The 17,887-nt window shown below is 45.3% G+C and overlaps 2 protein-coding genes across 14 annotated transcripts in view; one reads left to right on the top strand and one right to left on the bottom strand.

Annotated features, from left to right (window-relative positions):
• Positions 1–5,041: 5,041 nt before the first annotated feature.
• zgc:103625 (methyltransferase-like 26 B) lies at positions 5,042–7,224 on the top strand. Its single transcript, XM_090194313.1, has 5 exons — positions 5,042–5,236; positions 5,375–5,434; positions 5,515–5,582; positions 5,729–5,807; positions 7,177–7,224. Exons 1-5 carry the CDS (start codon positions 5,042–5,044, stop codon positions 7,222–7,224), a joined length of 450 nt encoding a protein of 149 aa, XP_090050439.1.
• A 2,547-nt stretch (positions 7,225–9,771) lies between these two features.
• hgs (hepatocyte growth factor-regulated tyrosine kinase substrate) overlaps positions 9,772–17,887 on the bottom strand; it is a 51,952-nt gene continuing 43,836 nt past the window's right edge. For 7 of the 13 annotated variants that reach the window (XM_090197642.1, XM_090197644.1, XM_090197645.1 and 4 more), the window contains exons 19-20: positions 12,978–13,172; positions 9,772–12,344 (exon numbers count right to left, since the gene is read on the bottom strand). In XM_090197642.1, the coding sequence (XP_090053768.1) occupies positions 12,249–12,344; positions 12,978–13,172 (291 nt within the window). In that variant the 3' untranslated portion in view covers positions 9,772–12,248. The remainder of the gene's footprint in view (positions 12,345–12,977; positions 13,173–17,887) is intronic. The other 6 variants (XM_090197643.1, XM_090197646.1, XM_090197648.1 and 3 more) reach the window with 1 other exon arrangement.

The following is a 17,887-nucleotide window of genomic DNA, read 5'->3' as shown; positions in this document are numbered from 1 at the left end:
TCCCACTGTATCTTCAATAGGGAATGAGTTGAAAATCAACCAACCTCAGATTTCTCACTTCCTGGTTGGATTTTTTTCTCAGATTTTTGCCTGCCATATGAGTTATGTTATTCTCACAGACATCATTCAAACAGTTTTAGAAACGTATTAGTACCTGGGACTGAGGAGCAGGCAGTTTACTCTGGGCACCTTATTGTTCCAAGTTACTCAATACTGCCCCCAGCCATAAGAAGTCATAGGCCATAGGTTTTTGTCTCGCTCTCTCTCTCCCTCCCTCCCTCCCTCCCTCCCTGAGTGCTCAAAGTTACGTCCTTCTGTCTAGAAAGATCTCCCATTTAGGAAGAGGAGTGTTGTTCACTAGTGCTTTAAGAATCCTCTTAACCAAGTTATCACATGACCCATCTGCCCTATAGGCTATTAACCATCAGCCACCTCCCAGTCCCAGCCTACACCAATATGTCATGTCCTTAGCCTCTTCAGAGCAGCTCAAGAAAAGGTGAGTGTAAAACAGTACTATTTACACCCTAACAGTTTTATAATGATGATATACATTAGTCTGTAATTGTGGTAGGTTCTCTTTCCCTTCCTCTCTCGCTCGTGTAGCACAGATTGGACTGTTCTGACTCGCTGGGAATGTGATTAAATAAATTATCTTTATTATTATTCTGACATTTCACATTCTTAAAATAAAGTGGTGATCCTAACTGACCTAAGACAGGGAATTTTTACTAGGATTAAATGTCAGGAATTGTGAAAAACTGAGTTTAAATGTATTTGGCTAAGGTGTATGTAAACTTCAACTGAATAGAGATACAAGATATAAAGTTAGACACTAGAACCATATAAAGTCTAATATATATATATATATATATATATTATATACCATGATATAGAGGTAGATACTAGAACTATATAAAGTCTAATATATATATATATATATATCCCATGATATAGAGGTAGATACTAGAACTATATAAAGTCTAATATATATATATATATATACCATGATATAGAGGTAGATACTAGAACTATATAAAGTCTAATATATATATATATATATACCATGATATAGAGGTAGATACTAGAACTATATAAAGTCTAATATATATATATATATACCATGATATAGAGGTAGATACTAGAACTATATAAAGTCTAATATATATATATATATATACCATGATATAGAGGTAGATACTAGAACTATATAAAGTCTAATATATATATATATATATACCATGATATAGAGGTAGATACTACAACAGTCCATTACTCTGAACCCTCTTGTTATCTGACCTCTCTGATTCTGTATGGTCGTTGGTCGTTGGTCGTTGGTTGTTGGCAAATGCTTTCTTGTATTTCTCATATCAATCTTATATCCCGACGCACTAAACGGGCTCACATTGTAATTACATTTTCAATAGGGTAATTACAATGTAATAACAAAGCTATTGTCTAACCACGAGCGTCAAATCATAAGATGTCATATTTTGCCGGGCTGCACTGGCTCCAACATTTCATACTGTCTATGGAACCTATGGGGTTATGGCTCCAACATTTCATACTGTCTATGGAACCTATGGGGTTATGGCTCCAACATTTCATACTGTCTATGGAACCTATGGGGTCATGGCTCCAACATTTCATACTGTCTATGGAACCTATGGGGTTATGGCTCCAACATTTCATACTGTCTATGGAACCTATGGGATTATGGCTCCAACATTTCATACTGTCTATGGAACCTATGGGGTTATGGCTCCAACATTTCATACTGTCTATGGAACCTATGGGGTTATGGCTCCAACATTTCATACTGTCTATGGAACCTATGGGGTCATGGCTCCAACATTTCATACTGTCTATGGAACCTATGGGGTTATGGCTCCAACATTTCATACTGTCTATGGAACCTATGGGGTTATGGCTCCAACATTTCATACTGTCTATGGAACCTATGGGGTTATGGCTCCAACATTTCATACTGTCTATGGAACCTATGGGGTCATGGGCTCCAACATTTCATACTGTCTATGGAACCTATGGGGTTACGGCTCCAACATGTCATACTGTCTATGGAACCTATGGGGTTATGGCTCCAACATGTCATACTGTCTATGGAACCTATGGGGTCATGGGCTCCAACATTTCATACTGTCTATGGAACCTATGGGGTTATGGCTCCAACATTTCATACTGTCTATGGAACCTATGGGGTCATGGGCTCCAACATTTCATACTGTCTATGGAACCTATGGGGTTACGGCTCCAACATGTCATACTGTCTATGGAACCTATGGGGTTACGGCTCCAACATGTCATACTGTCTATGGAACCTATGGGGTTATGGCTCCAACATTTCATACTGTCTATGTAACCTATGGGGTTACGGCTCCAACATGTCATACTGTCTATGGAACCTATGGGGTTATGGCTCCAACATGTCATACTGTCTATGGAACCTATGGGGTCATGGCTCCAACATTTCATACTGTCTATGGAACCTATGGGGTTATGGCTCCAACATTTCATACTGTCTATGGAACCTATGGGGTCATGGCTCCAACATTTCATACTGTCTATGGAACCTATGGGGTTATGGCTCCAACATTTCATACTGTCTATGGAACCTATGGGGTTATGGCTCCAACATTTCATACTGTCTATGGAACCTATGGGGTTATGGCTCCAACATTTCATACTGTCTATGGAACCTATGGGGTCATGGGCTCCAACATTTCATACTGTCTATGGAACCTATGGGGTTACGGCTCCAACATGTCATACTGTCTATGGAACCTATGGGGTTATGGCTCCAACATGTCATACTGTCTATGGAACCTATGGGGTCATGGGCTCCAACATTTCATACTGTCTATGGAACCTATGGGGTTATGGCTCCAACATTTCATACTGTCTATGGAACCTATGGGGTCATGGGCTCCAACATTTCATACTGTCTATGGAACCTATGGGGTTACGGCTCCAACATGTCATACTGTCTATGGAACCTATGGGGTTATGGCTCCAACATGTCATACTGTCTATGGAACCTATGGGGTCATGGGCTCCAACATTTCATACTGTCTATGGAACCTATGGGGTTATGGCTCCAACATTTCATACTGTCTATGGAACCTATGGGGTTACGGCTCCAACATGTCATACTGTCTATGGAACCTATGGGGTTATGGCTCCAACATTTCATACTGTCTATGGAACCTATGGGGTTACGGCTCCAACATGTCATACTGTCTATGGAACCTATGGGGTTATGGCTCCAACATGTCATACTGTCTATGGAACCTATGGGGTCATGGCTCCAACATTTCATACTGTCTATGGAACCTATGGGGTTATGGCTCCAACATTTCATACTGTCTATGGAACCTATGGGGTTATGGCTCCAACATGTCATACTGTCTATGGAACCTATGGGGTCATGGCTCCAACATTTCATACTGTCTATGGAACCTATGGGGTTACGGCTCCAACATGTCATACTGTCTATGGAACCTATGGGGTTATGGCTCCAACATGTCATACTGTCTATGGAACCTATGGGGTCATGGCTCCAACATTTCATACTGTCTATGGAACCTATGGGGTTACGGCTCCAACATGTCATACTGTCTATGGAACCTATGGGGTTATGGCTCCAACATGTCATACTGTCTATGGAACCTATGGGGTCATGGCTCCAACATTTCATACTGTCTATGGAACCTATGGGGTTATGGCTCCAACATGTCATACTGTCTATGGAACCTATGGGGTTATGGCTCCAACATGTCATACTGTCTATGGAACCTATGGGGTTATGGCTCCAACATTTCATACTGTCTATGGAACCTATGGGGTCATGGCTCCAACATTTCATACTGTCTATGGAACCTATGGGGTCATGGCTCCAACATTTCATACTGTCTATGGAACCTATGGGGTCATGGCTCCAACATTTCATACTGTCTATGGAACCTATGGGGTTATGGCTCCAACATTTCATACTGTCTATGGAACCTATGGGGTTATGGCTCCAACATTTCATACTGTCTATGGAACCTATGGGGTCATGGCTCCAACATTTCATACTGTCTATGGAACCTATGGGGTCATGGGCTCCAAAATGTCATACTGTCTATGGAACCTATGGGGTTATGGCTCCAACATTTCATACTGTCTATGGAACCTATGGGGTCATGGCTCCAACATTTCATACTGTCTATGGAACCTATGGGGTCATGGCTCCAACATTTCATACTGTCTATGGAACCTATGGGGTCATGGCTCCAACATTTCATACTGTCTATGGAACCTATGGGGTCATGGCTCCAACATGTCATACTGTCTATGGAACCTATGGGGTCATGGGCTCCAAAATGTCATACTATCTATGGAACCTATGGGGTCATGGCTCCAACATTTCATACTGTCTATGGAACCTATGGGGTTTTGGCTCCAACATTTCATACTGTCTATGGAACCTATGGGGTTATGGCTCCAACATTTCATACTGTCTATGGAACCTATGGGGTCATGGCTCCAACATTTCATACTGTCTATGGAACCTATGGGGTCATGGGCTCCAAAATGTCATACTGTCTATGGAACCTATGGGGTTATGGCTCCAACATTTCATACTGTCTATGGAACCTATGGGGCTATGGCTCCAACATTTCATACTGTCTATAGAACCTATGGGGTCATGGCTCCAACATTTCATACTGTCTATGGAACCTATGGGGTTATGGCTCCAACATTTCATACTGTCTATGGAACCTATGGGGTTATGGCTCCAACATTTCATACTGTCTATGGAACCTATGGGGCTATGGCTCCAACATTTCATACTGTCTATAGAACCTATGGGGTCATGGCTCCAACATTTCATACTGTCTATGGAACCTATGGGGTTATGGCTCCAACATTTCATACTGTCTATGGAACCTATGGGGTTATGGCTCCAACATTTCATACTGTCTATAGAACCTATGGGGCTATGGCTCCAACATGTCATACTGTCTATGGAACCTATGGGGTCATGGCTCCAGTGGGTGTGGTGTTATTTCGCAGTGTCAGATCCTACATAGCGGCGACTAAAGTGAAGACCGTGCTGCAGCCTGTGCACCTGGACGCCAGCGACCCCTGGGAGAAGTGGGCGGGCCTTCCACGCGGGGCCTGTGATGTCATCGTGGCCATTAACCTGCTTCAGTGCAGCTCTTTCGACACCGTAGAGGTAGGCCTAACACGGCAGGTCAGCATTATACGCATCATAATTTGGCTGTGAAGCTTTATGAATGTATGAGTGAAGATGTGTCAGTCACTTATAGCCCGTGTGAAGTGCCAGAGTCTGGGTCTCTGTCTCTCTCCCCAGGGCGTCGTCAAAGGATCAGGACAGATCCTCAGACAACATGGTCTCTTGATCACACATGGGGTAGGTATCATGGATGGAGAGGGGGGGGGGGGGAGAGATGTTTTTTTTAACGCCAGACACCTCTCTCTCTCGCTCCCCAGCCCTACGCCTTTAACGGCACCATCACCCCCAGCTGTATGGAGGACTTGGACCAGGAACTACGACAGATGTGAGTTATAACATCATAAGAGAGGAGCTGGCCAATGCGGAGCTACTACCATATAGCTTCTTCCCATTAGTTCACTCAGGGTTGAGGGTCAAAGCCATGAATCCCAACCGTCACTCTGTTTTACCATCAATTCTGTTCCCCTACAGGAACCCAGGGTGGGGTCTACCAGACATCGACATTCTGAGACAGCTGGCGTTTGGGAACGGGATGCGCATGGAGAGGATGGTGAGTCTCTTTAACCAGTCTGCTGGTGTGTATGTATAAACTAATGTATCTTTAAGGATGGACTATACTGTACACACAGAATATGTAACATGGGTGTCTGCTACTAGCTCAGTCCTTCTATAAGGATGGACTATACTGTACACACAGAACATGTCACATAGGTGTCTGCTACTAGCTCAGTCCTTCTATAAGGATGGACTATACTGTACACACAGAACATGTAACATAGGTGTCTGCTACTAGCTCAGTCCTTCTATAAGGATGGACTATACTGTACACACAGAACATGTAACATGGGTGTCTGCTACTAGCTCAGTCCTTCTATAAGGATGGACTATACTGTACACACAGAACATGTAACATAGGTGTCTGCTACTAGCTCAGTCCTTCTATAAGGATGGACTATACTGTACACACAGAACATGTAACATAGGTGTCTGCTACTAGCTCAGTCCTTCTATCAGGATGTTTAGGATCAAGCCTTCAGAATATGTAACAGAAGGTATATCTGCTACTAGCTCAGTCCTTCTATCAGGATGTTTAGGATCAAGCCATTTGTTTCCCCAGATAGAGAGAGAACAGGATAATAAATACCTGGTCTATCAGGATGTTTAGGATCAAGCCATTTGTTTCCCCAGATAGAGAGGGAACAGGATAATAAATACCTGGTCTATCAGGATGTTTAGGATCAAGTCTTCATTTGTTTCCCCAGATAGAGAGGGAACAGGATAATAAATACCTGGTCTATCAGGATGTTTAGGACCAAGTCATTTGTTTCCCCAGATAGAGAGGGAACAGGATAATAAATACCTGGTCTATCAGGATGTTTAGGACCAAGTCTTCATTTGTTTCCCCAGATAGAGAGGGAACAGGATAATAAATACCTGGTCTATCAGGATGTTTAGGATCAAGTCTTCATTTGTTTCCCCAGATAGAGAGGGAACAGGATAATAAATACCTGGTCTATCAGGATGTTTAGGATCAAGTCTTCATTTGTTTCCCCAGATAGAGAGGGAACAGGATAATAAATACCTGGTCTATCAGGATGTTTAGGACCAAGCCATTTGTTTCCCCAGATAGAGAGGGAACAGGATAATAAATACCTGGTCTATCAGGATGTTTAGGATCAAGTCTTCATTTGTTTCCCCAGATAGAGAGGGAACAGGATAATAAATACCTGGTCTATCAGGATGTTTAGGACCAAGTCATTTGTTTCCCCAGATAGAGAGGGAACAGGATAATAAATACCTGGTCTATCAGGATGTTTAGGACCAAGTCTTCATTTGTTTCCCCAGATAGAGAGGGAACAGGATAATAAATACCTGGTCTATCAGGATGTTTAGGACCAAGTCTTCATTTGTTTCCCCAGATAGAGAGGGAACAGTATAATAAATACCTGGTCTATAAGGATGTTTAGGATCAAGTCTTCATTTGTTTCCCCAGATAGAGAGGGAACAGGATAATAAATACCTGGTCTATCAGGATGTTTAGGATCAAGTCTTCATTTGTTTCCCCAGATAGAGAGGGAACAGGATAATACATACCTGGTCTATCAGGATGTTTAGGATCAAGTCTTCATTTGTTTCCCCAGATAGAGAGGGAACAGGATAATAAATACCTGGTCTATCAGGATGTTTAGGACCAAGTCATTTGTTTCCCCAGATAGAGAGGGAACAGGATAATAAATACCTGGTCTATCAGGATGTTTAGGATCAAGTCTTCATTTGTTTCCCCAGATAGAGAGGGAACAGGATAATAAATACCTGGTCTATCAGGATGTTTAGGATCAAGTCTTCATTTGTTTCCCCAGATAGAGAGGGAACAGGATAATACATACCTGGTCTATCAGGATGTTTAGGATCAAGTCTTCATTTGTTTCCCCAGATAGAGAGGGAACAGGATAATAAATACCTGGTCTATCAGGATGTTTAGGACCAAGTCATTTGTTTCCCCAGATAGAGAGGGAACAGGATAATAAATACCTGGTCTTGAGGAAACGTTGCCATGGAAACAGGGCTTCTTCTGCATCTGAACAGACATCCTAATGACCCGTGTTTTAAACATATATTTATTATGTAAATAAAGTACGTTAATGCAAAATAAAATGTATGTTGTGCCCTTTCATTTTCTGCTCCTAAAAGACAATGCATCTAGCCTGGTCCCAGATCTGTTTGTTCACCTTCCAACTGCATGGCAATGCATCTAGCCTGGTCCCAGATCTGTTTGTTCACCTTCCAACTGCATGGCAATGCATCTGGCCTGGGCTCACATCTGTTTGTTCTATATTGAGTTGGCTCTACAGCCTGGTCCCACATCTGTTTGTTCTATATTGAGTTGGCTCTACAGCCTGGTCCCAGATCTGTTTGTTCTATATTGAGTTGGCTCTACAGCCTGGTCCCACATCTGTTTGTTCTATATTGAGTTGGCTCTACAGCCTGGTCCCAGATCTGTTTGTTCTATATTGAGTTGGCTCTACAGCCTGGTCCCAGATCTGTTTGTTCTATATTGAGTTGGCTCTACAGCCTGGTCCCAGATCTGTTTGTTCTATATTGAGTTGGCTCTACAGCCTGGTCCCAGATCTGTTTGTTCTATATTGAGTTGGCTCTACAGCCTGGTCCCAGATCTGTTTGTTCTATATTGAGTTGGCTCTACAGCCTGGTCCCAGATCTGTTTGTTCTATATTGAGTTGGCTCTACAGCCTGGTCCCAGATCTGTTTGTTCTATATTGAGTTGGCTCTACAGCCTGGTCCCAGATCTGTTTGTTCTATATTGAGTTGGCTCTACAGCCTGGTCCCACATCTGTTTGTTCTATATTGAGTTGGCTCTACAGCCTGGTCCCAGATCTGTTTGTTCTATATTGAGTTGGCTCTACAGCCTGGTCCCAGATCTGTTTGTTCTATATTGAGTTGGCTCTACAGCCTGGTCCCAGATCTGTTTGTTCTATATTGAGTTGGCTCTACAGCCTGGTCCCAGATCTGTTTGTTCTATATTGAGTTGGCTCTACAGCCTGGTCCCAGATCTGTTTGTTCTATATTGAGTTGGCTCTACAGCCTGGTCCCAGATCTGTTTGTTCTATATTGAGTTGGCTCTACAGCCTGGTCCCAGATCTGTTTGTTCTATATTGAGTTGGCTCTACAGCCTGGTCCCAGATCTGTTTGTTCTATATTGAGTTGGCTCTACAGCCTGGTCCCAGATCTGTTTGTTCTATATTGAGTTGGCTCTACAGCCTGGTCCCAGATCTGTTTGTTCTATATTGAGTTGGCTCTACAGCCTGGTCCCAGATCTGTTTGTTCTATATTGAGTTGGCTCTACAGCCTGGTCCCAGATCTGTTTGTTCTATATTGAGTTGGCTCTACAGCCTGGTCCCAGATCTGTTTGTTCTATATTGAGTTGGCTCTACAGCCTGGTCCCAGATCTATTTGTTCTATATTGAGTTGGCTCTACAGCCTGGTCCCAGATCTGTTTGTGCATCTGCCAACTGCATGGCAATGCATCTAGCCTGGTCCCAGATCTGTTTGTGCATCTGCCAACTGCATGGCAATGCATCTAGCCTGGTCCCACATCTGTTTGTCCTATATTAAGTTGGCTCTACAGCCTGGTCCCAGATCTGTTTGTTCTATATTAAGTTGGCTCTACAGCCTGGTCCCACATCTGTTTGTTCTATATTGAGTTGGCTCTACAGCCTGGTCCCAGATCTGTTTGTTCTATATTGAGTTGGCTCTACAGCCTGGTCCCAGATCTGTTTGTTCTATATTGAGTTGGCTCTACAGCCTGGTCCCACATCTGTTTGTTCTATATTGCCAACTCCATGACATGAGTTGGCTCTACAGCCTGGTCCCAGATCTGTTTGTGCACCTGCCAACTGCATGGCAATGAGTGACAAGGAGTTGGCATGACAACAGGCTGGCACTCCGCCTACTTCAGATTCCAAAGATAATATGACAGAAAACACACAGAGCAGATGGACAAGAGAAGAACAAGATATTTATTCAATATAATCTGAAAATGACTTTAAACAAGTCAGACAGAAAGAAGATCATTAATGATGAAGTAAATAAGTTCAAAGATGGCCGTCAAAGGGGGTTACATAGGAAGTCACTGATTGGGTGGATGTTACATCACATGTTACATCACGTTACATCACATGCACATCCCCTGAAGAACTGACTCCCACCACCTCTCCACTCCCGGCCCACAGGGTTCTGAAAGACACTCTGAAAGGGTGGATCTCAACAGGTATTTTCCTGATTCCCTCCCCTACGTCCTCCCTCTCTCTCTCCTCCTCAAAACATCAGACGGAAGCAGGCAAAGAATTAGAGAAGAACCAAGGAAAGGAAACGAGGAATTGGTTTTGTGATTAAACCGAACTTTACTGAAACTAGCACCAGAAACAAAATGGATGCCCATCTAATGTAGAGTCCCCCTCTACAGATAACTCAGATAACTCTACACCTCATCACCCACAGATACACACCTATAGGGCTTTTGTCAAAAGTAGTGCACTATATAGGAAAAAGAGTGCTGTTTAGGACACACCCAGTCAGAGGGTCTCTCAACTCGCTCATTGGCTGTGTTTACACAGGCAGACTCATTCTGGGGGTGTTGCCACTAATTGATCTTTTGACCAATCAGGTCAGATCTTTAACCACTAATTGGTCAAAAGATCAGAATGGGACTGCCTGTGTAAACAGCCATATAGACCCGACTGCAACCCTCTGGATAACTGCTAGTTAATATTTGGCAATGGAACTACATGTGTAATCTTAAGTTATATTCACACTAGTTCCTCCCGGAGTGTGATGCAAGGCATTGTGGTTAATGGAGTTGTTGGGAGAGACCCATTATGTCAACAGTTGTGACACGGGACACCTTGAGAGAGTGATGGTGGTAATCGGTCTCTGGAGCTGTGAATATTGGGAATTGTAGTTCCATGCTGGATGTAAGTGTTCTATTGTAGTCCCATACTGCTTCCCCTCAGCCAGTCTGATTGGTGAGACGATATAGGAAGTGTAAAACCGAATAAAAAAGGTACTTCCTTTCTCCCATGTTCTCAATCAACTCAAAAAGCTTTAGTGAAAAACACTACCAAGCCGTAGCAACACAAGACGGCTCATCTATACTTTAAAATGAGCTCTGTGTGTCTCTGACACTCTCACTAGAACCCTGGGACCTGCTAGAGGTGCTTTTCTGTGCTCCGTCCTACATCTTCCTTCACTCACCTCTCCATTAACTCTCACAGCCCCTGTCAACCAAGCAGGCAGTATGAACCAATGTCCAATCACCACAATATGACCCCAGAACAGTTACTGCTGTAACACCTGACATGTCCATGGAAATAACGACTTTAACATGCAAACTAGCTTATTCAAATATGAGAAAGGATGGTTATGGTCTTGTCTTAGATTCCATTGATTCCTGTCATATTTGATTTGTTCCTTTATTATACCACTGACTAGATGAGCTTCAGTTATTAGTTTCAGAAGAGAAAGACTACATACATTATCAGAGAGAGAGAGAGAGACAGAGAGAGAGAGAGAGACAGAGAGAGAGATAGACAGAGAGAGGTGAGGACAGAGAGAGGTGAGGACAGAGAGAGGTGAGGACAGAGAGAGGTGAGGACAGAGAGAGGTGAGGACAGAGAGAGGTGAGGACAGAGAGAGGTGAGGACAGAGAGAGGTGAGGACAGAGAGAGGTGAGGACAGAGAGAGGTGAGGACAGAGAGAGGTGAGGACAGAGAGAGGTGAGGACAGAGAGAGGTGAGGACAGAGAGAGGTGAGGACAGAGAGAGGTGAGGACAGAGAAAGGTGAGGACAGAGAGAGGTGAGGACAGAGAGAGGTGAGGACAGAGAGAGGTGAGGACAGAGAGAGGTGAGGACAGAGAGAGGTGAGGACAGAGAGAGGTGAGGACAGAGAAAGGTGAGGACAGAGAAAGGTGAGGACAGAGACAGAGAGAGGTGAGGACAGAACACTGTAGCAAAATGCATTAAAAGGGGGAGTGTTTCTTATAAGCTCAGGTAGTCCCTCCCCGTCTAGGTTCCTAGTGAATACAACCCTGGGGTAGGCATGGTGCATAGTAACACTACCTAACCCCCTCCTCACTCCTCTCATCCTCTATGTCAGCTGGGGGAGAGAGGATGGCTAGGAGGAGAGGTAACATGTCTGTTACACAACTATAATATTTCACAACATTGCCGTAACGAAACAGAAACATTGTGAGAAACGTGTGTTTGTTGGGGAATCCAGGCCACGAGCCCAGCAGAGAGAGAGAGGAGAACACAGAGGAGAAGAGAGGTGAGGACAAAAGAGGAGGAGAGAGGTGAGGACAGAAGAGAGGTGAGGACAGAAGAGAGGTGAGGACAGAAGAGGAGAGAGAGGGTGTAGTGTGTTGAACCCTGCCAGCAGCAGGTGGTAATGTTAAGCTGAGCTAGCCAGGTGGATGGATCAGTCGAAGGAGATGAGCTGTGCCTCGCTGCCTGGATGGACCTGCGGAGGCTGCTGCTGCTGAACCTGCTGCTGCGGGCCACCAGGGGGAGCCATCTACACAGAGAGAGACAGAAGTAGTGTGAGAGAGATGAGATTACCATCAATCCCTCACTGCAACTCCCACTACATAGAACAAACAAGCCTCTGACATACAGAATCAGAAGTCCCCCTATAGACAGGCAACACTATGCTGAGAGAGAGAGCGAGAGGGGGAGAGAGGGGGAGAGAGAGAGAGAGGAAGGGAAGAGGGCGAGAGAGAGAGAGAGGAAGGGAAGAGGGCGAGGGAGAGAGAGAGGAAGAGAGAGGGGAAGAGAGGAGAGAGAGAGGAAGAGAGGAGAGAGAGAGGAAGAGAGGAGGGAGAGAGAGGAAGAGCGAGGAAGAGAGGAGGGAGAGTGAGGAAGAGAGGAGGGAGAGAGGAAGAGAGGAAGAGAGGAGGGAGAGAGGAAGAGAGGAGGGAGAGAGAGGAAGAGAGGAGAGAGAGAGGAAGAGAGGAGAGAGAGAGGAAGAGAGGAGGGAGAGAGAGGAAGATAGGAGGGAGCGAGAGGAAGAAGAGAGGGGGAAGAGAGGAAGAGAGGAGGGAGAGAGAGGAAGAGAGGAGAGAGAGAGGAAGAGAGGAGGGAGAGAGAGGAAGAGAGGAGGGAGAGAGAGGAAGAAGAGAGGGGGAAGAGAGAAACCAAGAACTCCTACCTGTTGGTACATGGGCTGTTGTCCTGGGCCCTGCATGTAGGGTTGTTGTGGGGGCATGTTGGGGTCCTGCCCAGGTAGGGCTGCCATCATACTCTGCATGGCGTAGGGTGGAGGGTAGGCCACGTAGGACATACCGTTAGTGGGAGGAGGCTGGGACATGGGGGGCAGAGACTGGGCCTGGGACACCACGTTCTGCTGAGACCGATGACAAGAAAACATTAACATTACAGACGTTGCTAACAGATGATTTAAAGCCTACATGTAGAATGTATTATGATGTGGTTATAATCTATTATAACACTAGTCATGAGCCGTTTGACTCCCTTTATAAACATCATCACATCATGATGCTAAATGAGGAGGAGGAGGAAGAGGAGGAGGAGGAAGACGTCGCTAACAGATGATTTAAAGCCTACATGTAGAATGTATTATGATGTGGTTATAATCTATTATAACACTAGTCATGAGCCGTTTGACTGCCTTTATAAACATCATTACATTATGATGCTAAATGAGGAGGAAGAGGAGGAGGAGGAAGACGTCGCTAACAGATGATTTAAAGCCTACATGTAGAATGTATTATGATGTGGTTATAATCTATTATAACACTAGTCATGAGCCGCTTCACTCCCTTTATAAACATCATCACATTATGATGCTAAATGAGGAGGAGGAAGAGGAGGAAGAGGAAGAGGAGGAGCTTTGACTCCCTTTATAAACATCATCACATTATGATGCTAAATGAGGAGGAAGAGGAAGACGTTGAGCTTTGACTCCCTTTAAACATCATCACATTATGATGCTAAATGAGGAGGAAGAGGAGGAGGACCCACGTTGAGCTTTGACTCCCTTTATAAACATCACATTATGATGCTAAATGAGGAGGAGGAGGAAGATGAAGAGGAAGAGGAGGAGGAGGAGGAGGAAGAGGAAGAGCTTTGGAAAGTCAGTGAGGACCAGGGACACAAAATGAAAGAGGGACATGAAACCTGAAGCCCATTTTAAAAGGAGTCCAGGTCAGTGGTACCGGAGCACCAGGTCCCAATGGAGAGTGCCAACGGTCATGAAGCAGGAAGTTTAGTGAAGGAGGAATAATGGTGGCAACAGTATGAGGAAGGCCCTTTCCTGTTTCAGCATGACAATGCCCTGAGAGAGCACAAAGCCAGGTCCATACAGAAATGGTTTGTCGAGGTCGGTGTACCAATAGGCCTTCTTAACAGCTTCTACCCCCAAGCCATAAGACTCCTGACCAGCTAATCAAATGGCTACCCAGACCCTCTTTAACACTGCTGCTACTCTCTGTTTATTATCTATGTATAGTCACTTTAACTCTACCTACATGTACATATTACCTCAATTACCGGTGCCCCCGCACATTGACTCTGTACCAGTACCCCCTGTATATAGCCTCCACATTGACTCTGTACCGTAACACCCTGTATATAGCCTCCACATTGACTCTGTACTGTAACACCCTGTATATAGCCTCCACATTGACTCTGTACTGTAACACCCTGTATATAGCCTCCACATTGACTCTGTACCGTAACACCCTGTATATAGCCTCCACATTGACTCTGTACCGGTACCCCCTGTATATAGCCTCCACATTGACTCTGTACCGTAACACCCTGTATATAGCCTCCACATTGACTCTGTACCGGTACCCCCTGTATATAGCCTCCACATTGACTCTGTACCAGTACCACCTGTATATAGCTTCCACATTGACTCTGTACCAGTACCCCCTGTATATAGCCTCCACATTGACTCTGTACCAGTACCACCTGTATATAGCCTCCACATTGACTCTGAACCGGTACCCCCTGTATATAGCCTCCACATTGACTCTGTACCGGTACCCCCTGTATATAGCCTCCACATTGACTCTGTACCAGTACCCCCTGTATATAGCCTCCACATTGACTCTGTACCAGTACCTCCCTGTATATAGCCTCCACATTGACTCTGTACCGGTACCCCCTGTATATAGCCTCCACATTGACTCTGTACCAGTAACACCCTGTATATAGCCTCCACACTGACTCTGCACCGTACCCCCCTGTATATAGCCTCCACATTGACTCTGTACCAGTACCCCCTGTATATAGCCTCCACACTGACTCTGCACCGTACCCCCCTGTATATAGCCTCCACATTGACTCTGTACCGTAACACCCTGTATATAGCCTCCACATTGACTCTGTACCGGTACCCCCTGTATATAGCCTCCACATTGACTCTGTACCAGTACCCCCTGTATATAGCCTCCACATTGACTCTGTACCGTAACACCCTGTCTATAGCCTCCACATTGACTCTGTACCGTAACACCCTGTATATAGCCTCCACATTGACTCTGTACCAGTACCCCCTGTATATAGCCTCCACACTGACTCTGTACCAGTAACACCCTGTATATAGCCTCCACACTGACTCTGCACCGTACCCCCCTGTATATAGCCTCCACATTGACTCTGTACCGTAACACCCTGTATATAGCCTCCACATTGACTCTGTACCAGTACCCCCTGTATATAGCCTCCACACTGACTCTGCACCGTACCCCCCTTGTATATAGCCTCCACATTGACTCTGTACCGTAACACCCTGTATATAGCCTCCACATTGACTCTGTACCGGTACCCCCTGTATATAGCCTCCACATTGACTCTGTACCAGTACCCCCTGTATATAGCCTCCACACTGACTCTGCACCGTACCCCCCTGTATATAGCCTCCACATTGACTCTGTACCGTAACACCCTGTCTATAGCCTCCACATTGACTCTGTACCGTAACACCCTGTATATAGCCTCCACATTGACTCTGTACCAGTACCCCCTGTATATAGCCTCCACACTGACTCTGTACCAGTAACACCCTGTATATAGCCTCCACACTGACTCTGCACCGTACCCCCCTGTATATAGCCTCCACATTGACTCTGTACCGTAACACCCTGTATATAGCCTCCACATTGACTCTGTACCAGTACCCCCTGTATATAGCCTCCACATTGACTCTGAACTGGTACCCCCTGTATATAGCCTCCACATTGACTCTGTACCGTAACACCCTGTATATAGCCTCCACATTGACTCTGTACCGTAACACCCTGTATATAGCCTCCACATTGACTCTGTACCGGTACCCCCTGTATATAGCCTCCACATTGACTCTGTACCGGTACCCCCTGTATATAGCCTCCACATTGACTCTGTACCAGTACCCCCTGTATATAGCCTCCACATTGACTCTGTACCAGTACCCCCTGTATATAGCCTCCACACTGACTCTGTACCAGTAACACCCTGTATATAGCCTCCACACTGACTCTGCACCGTACCCCCCTGTATATAGCCTCCACATTGACTCTGTACCGTAACACCCTGTATATAGCCTCCACATTGACTCTGTACCAGTACCCCCTGTATATAGCCTCCACATTGACTCTGAACTGGTACCCCCTGTATATAGCCTCCACATTGACTCTGTACCGTAACACCCTGTATATAGCCTCCACATTGACTCTGTACCGTAACACCCTGTATATAGCCTCCACATTGACTCTGTACCGGTACCCCCTGTATATAGCCTCCACATTGACTCTGTACCGGTACCCCCTGTATATAGCCTCCACATTGACTCTGTACCAGTACCCCCTGTATATAGCCTCCACATTGACTCTGTACCGTAACACCCTGTATATAGCCTCCACATTGACTCTGTACCGTAACACCCTGTATATAGCCTCCACATTGACTCTGTACCAGTACCCCCTGTATATAGCCTCCACATTGACTCTGTATCAGTACCCCCTGTATATAGCCTCCACATTGACTCTGTACCGTAACACCCTGTATATAGCCTCCACATTGACTCTGTATCAGTACCCCCTGTATATAGCCTCCACATTGACTCTGTACCGTAACACCCTGTATATAGCCTCCACATTGACTCTGTACCAGTACCCCCTGTATATAGCCTCCACATTGACTCTGTACCGGTACCCCCTGTATATAGCCTCCACATTGACTCTGTACCAGTACCCCCTGTATATAGCCTCCACATTGACTCTGTACCAGTACCCCCTGTATATAGCCTCCACATTGACTCTGTACCAGTACCCCCTGTATATAGCCTCCACATTGACTCTGTATCAGTACCCCCTGTATATAGCCTCCACATTGACTCTGTACCGTAACACCCTGTATATAGCCTCCACATTGACTCTGTACCAGTACCCCCTGTATATAGCCTCCACATTGACTCTGTACCGGTACCCCCTGTATATAGCCTCCACATTGACTCTGTACCGGTACCCCCTGTATATAGCCTCCACATTGACTCTGTACCAATACCCCCTGTATATAGCCTCCACATTGACTCTGTACCGGTACCCCCTGTATATAGTCTCCACATTGACTCTGTACCGGTACCCCCTGTATATAGCCTCCACATTGACTCTGTACCGGTACCCCCTGTATATAGCCTCCACATTGACTCTGTACCAGTACCCCCTGTATATAGCCTCCACATTGACTCTGTACTGGTACCCCCTGTATATAGCCTCCACATTGACTCTGTACCAGTACCCCCTGTATATAGCCTCCACATTGACTCTGTACCGGTACCCCCTGTATATAGCCTCCACATTGACTCTGTACCAGTACCCCCTGTATATAGCCTCCACATTGACTCTGTACCAGTACCCCCTGTATATAGCCTCCACATTGACTCTGTACCGGTACCCCCTGTATATAGCCTCCACATTGACTCTGTACCAGTACCCCCTGTATATAGCCTCCACATTGACTCTGTACCAGTACCACCTGTATATAGCCTCCACATTGACTCTGTACCAGTACCCCCTGTATATAGCCTCCACATTGACTCTGTACCGGTAC

This window comes from Oncorhynchus mykiss, chromosome 13, assembly GCF_057628025.1.
Source record: "Oncorhynchus mykiss isolate SJ-2025 chromosome 13, ASM5762802v1, whole genome shotgun sequence".
NCBI lineage: Eukaryota > Metazoa > Chordata > Actinopteri > Salmoniformes > Salmonidae > Oncorhynchus > Oncorhynchus mykiss.
The sequence above is the reverse complement of the archived record's forward strand: the minus strand, read 5'-3'. Positions and strand labels throughout refer to the sequence as shown.

Coding starts and splice junctions, on each gene's coding strand:
- zgc:103625 (XM_090194313.1), top strand. CDS start 5,042: ATGGCTCCAGTGGGTGTGGTGTTATTTCGCAGTGTCAGATCCTACATA. Junction 5,435..5,514: donor GTCTCTTGATCACACATGGG/GTAGGTATCATG, acceptor CTCGCTCCCCAG/CCCTACGCCTTTAACGGCAC. Junction 5,808..7,176: donor GGATGCGCATGGAGAGGATG/GTGAGTCTCTTT, acceptor TTGTTTCCCCAG/ATAGAGAGGGAACAGTATAA.